Here is an 11194-nt window from a genome sequence, read left to right as displayed (position 1 = left end):
TCATGATTTTAAAATGTAAAATTCAGATTTTAGGTCTTAATGAGTAATTTCTTTTTTTTTTCATTTGCAGTGTTCCTTAATTAGTAGATTCTTGTGCAATGTGTTACAATAATCTAGCAATGTGATTTCCGAATCTACTGAAATAAGTGAGTTGAATGAAGCTCTGAGCAGTAGTGACTTCATTCCAATTATTTAAAAATAAAAGAATGTACATAAAAGAATGGATTTTTTTTTTTTAAATTATAGTTTAATTTCTTACATTTTATTAAATAGTTAAAACTCAATTGTGAATATCAACTCTCAAGTTAATTAATATTTTGGAATTAGTTTTTGTGTTGTTGAAAACATTCCGAAAATGTTCTAACTTTATTGATTGCACGAATATTTAACCGAACAAAAAATCAAGAAGCCTACCACTGTGTCTTTAGAAAATATAATTTTTTTTAACTTTCTCATTTTATATAGTTCATAATAATACATTAATCATTAGCAAAGTTTCAAAGTATCATTAAGTTTTCGAAAAATATTCTAGCCAATTTTTATGTAGCTTAAAATGTGTCTCCTAGATGACAGCACCAAAAAGTTTAGAATATGATTTTACGGCATATCTTAGTGGCGCTATCTATTATGTTTCTTATCAACTAATTGCAATGACTTTTAATTTTATTCGCTATTTCTCCAAAACTTGTTTTTAAAATTTTTATTTAAAATATTATAAATACTATCATAGTATATTATTTAGAAAAAGTTTTATTTCTTGTTCTTATTTAATAATTTATTTCCAAATACAAAATTTTTTTGGTATAATATATATANCAAATAAGGAGACGAGCAGCCTACTTTGAGAAAATGGATTCGTTAGTTCAGAAGTTTTTTAGGGTGTTTCAGTGCTTTAATTATTTTTTTCTGTCTGACTTAAAATTAAATATTTTTTGTCTTTACAAAATTAATTTTACAAATTTACAAACCACATTTGTATAAATTTCAGATCTAGAAATTGTGATGTCGGTAGATGACCAGAAAATTCAGCTCTTTACAAACAACTAAGTAATTAAGCATATAGCAGTGAGCCTTAAAGGCAAACTGAAGCCAGCAGGTTGAAAAGCGAATTTCTAATATATATATTATGCTAAATATATATAATATCACATTTTTAAAAATAAAATAATATTCTCATAATTTTTTTAACAGTTCCTTACAACCTGTGACTTAAATTCCACCCTTAATAGTTTTTTCGTGCTATTATGAAATTATGCGATGATAAAAATCGGATGATTGTTTGAGAGAAATATTTTTTTTTTTAGCTTCCATTAAGATAACAATAATTTTCCTTAAGTTTTAATAATTAAAATAATTCTATAAAAAAATTTCTTCATTTCCTTAAAAATCGATTTAATATATCACTTTGCTGTTTTACTTTTTTTTATTAAAGTAATTTGTTTTTATCTATTTTTATTTTATTAATTTTTTTTTAATTTTCTCAAATTCACTGCATTTGATTCAATTGTGTCTTATAGTGAAAATGCTTAGCACGGATTAAATAATGATTAAAATGCTTGTAAGCATTGTTTCAAATCATCCAATACAAAAACCAACCTCAAATTCCATTTATTAAATGATCAGATTTTCATCTTATGTTACAATTTAAATTAAAAATAGAACTTCGTAATAGATCAAATATTTAAAAATTCAATTACAGGAATTTCATATCGGGCACTTAGTGGAACTTCAGTTGTTATCCGTGATCCAAATCTTGAAAATCCTCTTGAAAAAATGTCGACAATTTAAGCTAAAAGAAAATGTTTACATCATTATAGTTAAACATTAAAAGATAAAAAATATAAATTGAATAATACCTTGTAAAATTATATGACAAATTAGCACTAGACCATTTCTTGAAAATATTTTACCGTGGTAATGAAAGTTTTTTTTTTTTTTTAAATAAATTATCATTTAAAATATTTTTATTTTACAAAGAGCATTTACTTCCTAATCTGTCCAATCAAACCTCAGATTTTGTAGTTAGTAGTTTCTAAAGTCGTGGAGATAAAATTCAAATTATTTGACATGCTTTTTTAAACTACTTTTACTTAATTCCTTACAGTGGAAAAATAAAGGCGTCGACAAAATCATTCAAGTCAAAATCATCCGTCCGTTGTATTGTTAAAAAATTATTTTTACAGCTAATGAATAATAAATTTATTTCATTTCTCAGAATATTGATTATTTATCGACTAAAATAATAATAGTAATACTAAATAGTAACGACTAAAATAATAATAGTAATAATAGTAATTACAATAGCGTCGAAATTCTTTCTTTTCTGAAATTGTTTGATAATTTGAAATCAGCACGTGCCAGTAAATTAATCATTAATGTGTCATTTCTCCGAATAGAATTTGTTTAAAAATTTCTTTTAAAGAAAAATAAATAAAAAGAAATTAAAGAAATTTCTTATCCTCTTATTAAAAAAATTTGCGAAAGTTTTTAAAAGATTGCTTGAAAATTTTACTTTTTTACAACTATTTAATACGAAGTCACGGAATTAGATCAAAACAAAAATTCTGACAAAAGCTAAAATATCACAACGATTTTCCTTCGGTTTGAAAAGGAACACAAGAGAATTGTACTAAGAACAACAATATTTCTTTTTAATAAACTGAAATCATATTATGAAGAGAGTTCTCAACCTTTGCAGACGTCTTCACAGTCGTCTTTGGTGTTGAAATTATTTGAATTGCCGTTGCATCCTCCATAAATAAAGAATTCACATTCTCCAGTTTCTTGGTTGTAGAAATACCTGGGAACAGCGGCTCTGCATTCTCCAACTTCTTTCTCCTGTTGGCACGCTGATGGAAGATGCTCAGCTGAAGTAAAAGTTGGAATTTAATGTTAAAGTTAATTCTTACAGTAAATAAGACAATAAAATATTCGTAACACACTCGTCTATAAGATTTACTGGAAGCTAAGTACTAATACACTGTTAAAAACTTTCAAACATGTTGAACTATCAAATCTTACATTTATTCTGTAAACCTAATATGAATAGCTAAATTGAACCATATTCTAATGCTTCTCAAAGATTTTCAAGATACTCAGACTCACATTATGATTCAATGTGCAATGAGCAAAAATACTTATAATAAATAAATTAATAAATAAATAATAAATAAATAAATAAATAATAAATAAATAATAAAAAAATAACTTAATAAACAAATAATAAATAAATAAATAATAATAAAAAAATAATAATAAATAAGTAAGGAAAGAAGGAATAAATAAAAAAATAATAAATGAATAAATAATAAATAAATAAATAAAAAGGACCACTGAGAATAACTGTTGATCTAATGATCCGATCTTCATGTTCCAGGATTCAATCCTAATGGTACGAAGGAATGATCTCAATATGCTAATTAATAATTACAGACGATATTTTAAGTAATAAAATCAAACACGAAAATGCACTCTCTCTGAATAATTACCTTTTTCTCGAGGGATATAGATTAATAACCACCAAATTATAGGGAGTAGCCGTAATCTGGGAAATATGGTTTGCTAGCTAACAGTTTGTTAAGGAGAGTGGTTCAAAGTAATTTCCCTTAACCCTTTGTATCACCGCGTTACATATCTGCAACATACATGAAAATCCAGTCCTATAATGAGGTGGATTTACCTATAAAATCGAACTAAGTTCAGGTAAAGAAAATATTGCAAACTCGGGGGAACCAAGTCTTGGTGCAGCTGCCAATATTATAATGCGTTTAGCCAGGATTGTTCCACGACATAATTGCAGGATATATAATTTTTTTTACAACAATCTCCATGATTGTATATTTGGCTAAGGAGGGATTGAAAAATGTGGTGTGAGACCTTGTTACCATAAAAACAACAATTTCAAAATTTTTCCCATGAAGTTTTAAATATATTGGAATTTTTGAGCTATTTTTCACGATATTGGAGATGTTCAACAAATGCTTTTTATCAATAAATTTTTAATTTTAAGGCCTTAAGTTTTTCATTATTTTTTACACGCTTAATATGATGTATTCTAACATCCGCGTAAATATTTCTTAAATCAGAGTTGTTGAGTTATAAAGGGTTAATGCTAATTTCACTTTTTGCGTATTTCACCATATCTCCAGAACTTTTTAAGCGAATCAAAATATTTTTGTGCAGAATTATAAAATTCGTTTATCCAAAGATAATTTTATGCGAAAAATTACTTACAATTAATATTTATTATTTTTTTTATTATTTTATTTAAGAATAGTCGAGAAAATTTTGAACTGTAAATTTTACAAGTTTAACATCATAAATATATATCATAATATATCATAAATATATATGTAATTTTACATAGAAACATACAACATTTAACGAAATAGGTCGAATAGTTCTTGAGAAATTGAATTTTTAAATTTGATTTCTCAGGGACTATTCGACAGAAGTTATTCAGAGTTGTCCTTTTTTAATTTGCGCAGTGTAACTTGTGATGTTGTTCACCACGCATTCCCTCCTTCCAATTCTTTTATTTTTTCCTTTACTCAATTAAGAACTTTTACTCCCTTTTTTTATTTTTTTTATTTATGTTAGCATTCCTTTTGCAACAATAAATTTATTTCTCTATGCAAGCTATAAGCTAATCTTCCCATCTTGATATCTCCCAATTTTATGCTTGAAATTTTCGTGAAAATAAACAAACGGGAATGTCTGTTAGATAGATTTCAAATAAGTTCTTTCTTGAAATTTCTTAGATTTATCTATAAATAGAAGGGTATCTGTGTTTAGATGATGACTATGATTAGATGAGTTCCATTTTTTGATGAAAAATATAACGGGTATGTGACGTAATTTGAAAGTGGTATTCTATTTGATTGAAGAAGTACTAAAAACTACACACCCAATCCAATATGATACTTTGTGCTTATTTGATTGCATAAAATAAGGAAGATAAAAATGAAATGCTTTAAAATAATATTTGGTTAAATTTAATTTTTTTTTAATTTGATTATGATTTTTTTTAAACAATTCTAGAAAGAGTTGAATTTGAAGCACAAACCTTGAAGATATCAAGATGGGAAGATTAGCTTATAGCTTGCATAGAGATATAAGCTTATAGGTTCAAAATGGGCATCAACTTGAAAAAAAAGCGGAAGTAAGAATGCTTAATTAAGTAACTGGTAAAATTAAAGAAGTATAAGAAGACAATGTGTAAGAACATCACATTCCTAAATAACAGTTCATGATGAATAGATTTTTCTAAGAGTGTTTAAGTATTTGATTTTGAATTGATTTTTTATTGATAAAAACAAGATAGAGTAAAAAAGTATGATATTTTTATTTTATAAAACTTGAACAGATGATTTCAGATATCAACATTAAACATTATTTTTATAAAAAATAAGGTATTTAAAATAACTTGTTGGAAAGCATTATTAAATACAAAGGAGTAGTATAATTTTAAATAGGAAAATGGAAAATAACAAATTTTCTTATCATAAAAAATGGTAAAAACACTCATATCCAAAAGCATTTGATATTTAATTTTTTCCCATCGGACATTTATATTAATAAAGCAATATTTAGGTATGTTTTTGTAATCATTAAATTAATTTAATCATCAGATAATAAATGATTCAAACAGAAATAATAATATAATTAATTGTAAATGAAGTAAAAAATAAATCTGATGACTAATAACCGTAACGCACCAAAGTTTTTTTTAAAAGTAAAGCCACCGTCGAAATAAATGAAACATATACTCTTACCGCATTTTATACTAAGACAAGAAATAACTCCGATTGCAGTACAAAAAAGTATCAAAGACTTCATTTTATTTCACTTAATCTCACATGAAATCCATCAAGATTTGGCATTGTTTACAAGACTAAGCCGGAAGAAGTTCAAGGAAAATTTTCCGTTAATTTTTCTTATTTAACCATTAAAATAATGACAATGAATTGAAAAAACTTTCCGAGAAAATGATCTTTTCCTGTAGTTTATTCTATTAGGTAATCATACTTTTTTTTAAAACAAATGATTTATTATACTTTAATATACAGGGATTTAAATTTCATATTATGCTTATTGTGATATTGTTCATCACATATTTTCTCTCCATTTCTTTATTTGTTTAATTAAATATTCATTTATTTAATTAAATATTCATTTATTTATTATTCTTTTCTGACTTTTATTTTAATTTTTAGTTTCGATTTCTACCTTTAAATTATTTTCTGATTTGGCAGCACGTGCCAGTAAATTAATCATTAATGTGTCATTTNGTTTAATTAAATATTCATTTATTTAATTAAATATTCATTTATTAATTATTCTTTTGTGACTTTTACTTTAATTTTTATTTTAGTTTCGATTTCTACCTTTAAATTATTTTCTGATTTGGCCCTCTTTGCAAGCTATAAGCTATTTTAATGCCTTTGATTCTTTTTTAAGCTCTTTGCCCTTAACCTTCTAGATATGAGAATAACAGAATTATCATTTTAAAATGTTCGAGTTATTTCTTTCTAAAACTCTTTGAATTTTATCGACATATGTGGCTTTGAATTATAGACATTACTTTATAAGATCTCTTTATATTTTATCCTTGAATATGGATTTGATTTTCTCTTCTTAAGATTTAATTAGATCGAATAACACAAAGATTAAGATATTATTTGATGAATATAATTGTTTTAATTATATGATTGAAAACTATATACTACGTAATTTTAATTGTATTAAAATGGAATTCATTTTGAAAATGTTGTGTGAAAAGACATATTTCATTCATAAATCATCTGAATTTCTATGATTTTAATTTTACGAAAGTGAGTACTGGAGTTGAAAAGATTATTTACTTTAAAACAAATTAATATGGAAACTATAATTGTTTTTTGAGAGTCTGTTGATTTGCACCGCACACTGATCTGAATTACGAAACGCAACTAGATTTGTTAGGGGAATAACGACAGCATCGAATTGCCTCTTAGAATTCAATACATTTTTAATATTTATGATTTAAGTGGCACATCACTTGTGTTTTTAATTTATGCTTAGCATCTTATGTTATTTTCAAATGCTTGTTAAACGTCTTTCAAATTTAATACTTATTTTAATCTTTTTTTAGACGACAATGAGTCTAATTAAGAAATATCCTTTGGATAAAGAGTTCTGCTGAGACAATAAATGTTTAAATATTTTAAGGCTTTTCATATATTATGTTATTAACGATTCAACTTGCACGATTAAAGTGTCTTAGTGAAATTCATTAAAATGTCTGTAATTTTTACCCTAACCTCTTCGTTTGTAATGTGCTTTACACATTAGAAATACGATACAATTTACCTCCGCTAAATTGAAAAAATTAACGCCAATATTTTAAAAAGTAATGACCTACGACAATATTTTAAATTTTTATAATATATTTAGTTATTAATATGAATAAAAAAATATTTTGTATATCCATTAACCTTTAGTTAATTCTCATTCAATATCCTCTATTTATGAACCCTTTACTTACTGCGCGTAGTGTGATTAAGTCCGCCATTTTGGTGCACCCGTTATACCAGTCGTAAGCAATAGGCGTCATTGTTTAGTCCTTTGAAAATGACAACTTTAAAAATATTACAATGTAATCGAAGTATAACTAATACTCTGATTAGTTAGCACTAGTCCTATATTAAAGTTCTCAAAGTTTTAAGCAGTCTCAAAGCACTTACCCTTTCCACATACTCCACGGCATTCTTCCAAACTTTCGAAGTTGTTTCCATTCCCACCTTCTCCAGTGTATACAAATCGTGTGCATTCACCTAATGCATTGTTAAAACCGAACCTCTTCAGATTGTCAGAACCAGTTCCGGGTTCAAAAGGTAAGTTGCATACATCTGATCCCCAAGATTTGGAATCTGAAGAGATTTCGAACAAGCGATCATAAGAATGAATACAAGAACAAAATGTTTAATTTATAAAAAATAGAAAAAAAGCAATAAATTTTTCTAAATCAAGAATAAATAACGCGCGATGGATGTTTGGTTCTCAATATAACCATTTGGCTCAATTTTTATACTCAGGAAAGAGATTCAACCAGCTCCATTGCGTAATGAGTTATCTTACGTAATGAAGGAAGTGGCAGTCATAATATCCAAGCTAGAAGCTAAACTATGAGATGTACTGTAGAGATGTCCAAGCTATAAGCTGAACTATATCACTCTAGTGAAATAATTAAATCAATTATCGTTTGCATCATTCTTATTTGTTTGGTTTTCAATATAATCATTTGCCTCCATTTTTATACTCCGGAAAGAGATTCAACCATCTCCATTGCGTAATGAGTTATCTTACGTAATGAAGGAAGTGGCAGTCATAATATCCAAGCTAGAAGCTAAACTATGAGATGTACTGTAGAGATGTCCAAGCTATAAGCTGAACTATATCACTCTAGTGAAATAATTAAATCAATTATCGTTTGCATCATTCTTATTTGTTTGGTTTTCAATATAATCATTCGCCTCCATTTTTATACTCCGGAAAGAGATTCAACCATCTCCATTGCGTAATGAGTTATCTTACGTAATGAAGGAAGTGTCAGTCATAATATCCAAGCTAGAAGCTAAGCTATGAGATGTACTGTAGAGATGTCCAAGCTAGAAGCTGAACAATATCACTCTAGAAAAATAAATAAATCAATTATCGTTTGCATCATTCTTATTAGATGGTTCATAATCCCATTCCAATAGAAACGTATTCTTATTGGTTGCTAACTGTAACTGAGTGATCATTCATAGATTTCTGGTGGGCAGATTAGTGAAGTGACTTCAGCTTAGACATCTCTGTACACAACAGCGGGAAGCGGCTTCTTTAGATGTTGAGTAAAAGTGAGACAAATATTTTCTTTTTCGTTAGTTTTTTAACTCTTAACTAATAGCGTCACAAGAAGAAGAAGAAGAAGAAAAAATAACGCGTATTTTTATCATACATTTGGCTAGATACATTTACATTTGGCTAGATACACCTACATTTGGCTAGATCTACATATACATTTGGCTAGATCTCACAGATATAACATACTTTAGGCCTCATATCCTTTCCTTAGACATGATATCCTTTGAAGCCTCATAATCTTGTGCTTATTTCATCCAAAATACAAAGAAAAATTTTTCTCAAGGGTGATCAATTAGAGTTTCCTGAACGCGATAAATCTTAAATAAAGATGCTAATTAGCTTGTGCTGACGATATTACAAGATAAGAAAATATGTACTTTCTCTGAAAAAAAGTTTCGATGCTTTAGACATTTGGACCCTTGAAATATAGAATTGGCCCCAATTTACAAAATAGGGTCCTAATAGTCAGGAGCATTGAGAAAACATGGGTCCTTAATATTAATTAAATTCGTTTTTAAAAAATTGTAACAAAAAAAATTTACTCATAATTACAATACTTGTAAGGTCTGGCTTCTTAGGACAGGTCGACGTTACACAACGTCAGCTGGAAATCAGCGCTAACACGTGAAGTTACGTGTTACGTAAGGATTTATTTTCGTTGTTTCCCAAACAGAATGTAGCGAACAGTCTGTTTCTATCTCTTTTGGTTTTTAAAATTGAAGGTCATTTTTTGGATTAATTAGTTCATAAGCCTGTGGTGTAAACTTACCTATACAGGCGCTTTTGCATTCGTCATAGGTAACGTAGCTGTTACCATTTTGTCCACATCCTTCAACGCAATCATCTTCGTTTGCATCGTAGTAGTAGGACGCAAATTTTCCTCTGCAAAATCCTGGTTCAGGTAACTCCACACAATTCTTTTCATCTATGTAACAAAATATTTCAAAATTAAATTAAAAGTTAAATTACTTTTGACCTTTTACTCATTTTCGAAATCTTATGAACTATTTTTTACAGTTACAGTTTGTGAATTCCATTCCAATTGTCTTTTATCTAATATTTCAGTTGCATTTTATTTCTTTAAACTGATTAAAAATATACTTTTTGTGAAAAATCAAAGTTTATGGTTTCACACTCTCCGAATTTTTTTATTACCTCATTATATTAATAACTATATAATCATAGGAGTTTAATTACTTCAAAATTGAAACAATGCTTAAATTGCTAAGTAATTTAATTTCAAGAAATTCAGAGAATAGTTCGTTAATAATAACTGCATACAGCAAATCTTAAGTCTACAAATTTCTCTCCGTGTCTTAATTCGGTAATTCTAATAATTTAAGATATTTTATCGATGAATGTGAAACTAATTATATTTTAGGAAATTACATTATTTATTAAAAGAAAAAACTCAGAAAACAATCTAGAAAGTTCTAATAAAAAAATTTAATTTCATGCAACCATTTTGTAGACAAACGAACCTTTTTCAATGCTGGAACACCTGTTTGTCTCTTACTTTTTTTAGTGTTTGATTTTTATATTGTATTTTGAGTTCTTGAAATAATTTATTTGTTTATCTAATATCTATATGCCATAAAATCAACAAAATACTGTAGTTTAAGTACTTTACTTGCGTAAATTTTTATAAACTTACTGCTTAATCATTTTTGATTTACCACTATTTTAGTTCAGATTTCAGAGGTGGAAGATTTAATATTTTCTTTTGAATTTATTTTTTAATTTGATTTTGTTTTTTCATTAGCATACTCATTATCTAATAAACAAGTATGTTTTTGTAAATTGGCTTCCATTGGTGCGAATTAAGTACGTAATCATTCCGTTTTTTTCTTATCTGCCCCACTGCTTTTTTTAATTTTTTATGTAAAAATAGTTTAATTAAAAATAGTTTTTATTTACTTATTAAAGGATCGAATAAAATAAAAGAATGATAGGTAGAAGGAAATAAAAAAATTGAATATTCGAAAACATTCAAAGATTTAAAGAAAAAAACTGTTAATTTTATTCTGAAATTATCAAACCAGTAAGAGTGAAAAGAAAAGAGTATAAGGAAAAAGTACAAAGAAATTCATGATGTAAAAAATAAACTCACGCCTGAAATTGATAATATGTTTATATTTTACATTTAATTCAATTTTGCTAAAAACTTATTAAATTACTTACCGTTGGCTAATGCCCCGATAACTAAACCAACCAGTATGAATAAATGCATTTTCGCCCGATTTCTATGCAGGAAAAAAAGTAAAATCGTTTTATTGCTCTTTAAATATTATGCATCTGTTTTAATTAT

At 26.9% G+C, this 11194-nt stretch overlaps 1 protein-coding gene across 1 annotated transcript; it reads right to left on the bottom strand.

Annotated features, from left to right (window-relative positions):
• Positions 1-1591: 1591 nt before the first annotated feature.
• On the bottom strand, positions 1592-11194 carry LOC107444594 (boophilin-H2-like). Its single transcript, XM_016058804.3, has 5 exons — positions 11068-11194; positions 9656-9811; positions 7725-7910; positions 2691-2867; positions 1592-1789 (listed from the first exon to the last, which is right to left on the bottom strand). Exons 1-5 carry the CDS (start codon positions 11114-11116, stop codon positions 1785-1787), a joined length of 573 nt encoding a protein of 190 aa, XP_015914290.1. The 5' UTR covers positions 11117-11194; the 3' UTR covers positions 1592-1784.

The sequence above is a fragment of the Parasteatoda tepidariorum genome, chromosome 3 (assembly GCF_043381705.1).
Source record: "Parasteatoda tepidariorum isolate YZ-2023 chromosome 3, CAS_Ptep_4.0, whole genome shotgun sequence".
Classification (NCBI taxonomy): Eukaryota; Metazoa; Arthropoda; class Arachnida; order Araneae; family Theridiidae; genus Parasteatoda; species Parasteatoda tepidariorum.
This window is presented reverse-complemented; position numbering and strand designations above follow the sequence as displayed.

What these genes read in the sequence shown, in the direction of transcription:
- LOC107444594 (XM_016058804.3), bottom strand. Translation starts at nt 11,116, where the DNA reads ATGCATTTATTCATACTGGTTGGTTTAGTTATCGGGGCATTAGCCAAC. An exon ending in ATGCAAAAGCGCCTGTATAG is followed by an intron (nt 7,911 to 9,655) that starts GTAAGTTTACAC and finishes AAATCTCTTCAG; the next exon opens with ATTCCAAATCTTGGGGATCA. An exon ending in CCGTGGAGTATGTGGAAAGG is followed by an intron (nt 2,868 to 7,724) that starts GTAAGTGCTTTG and finishes CTTTTACTTCAG; the next exon opens with CTGAGCATCTTCCATCAGCG.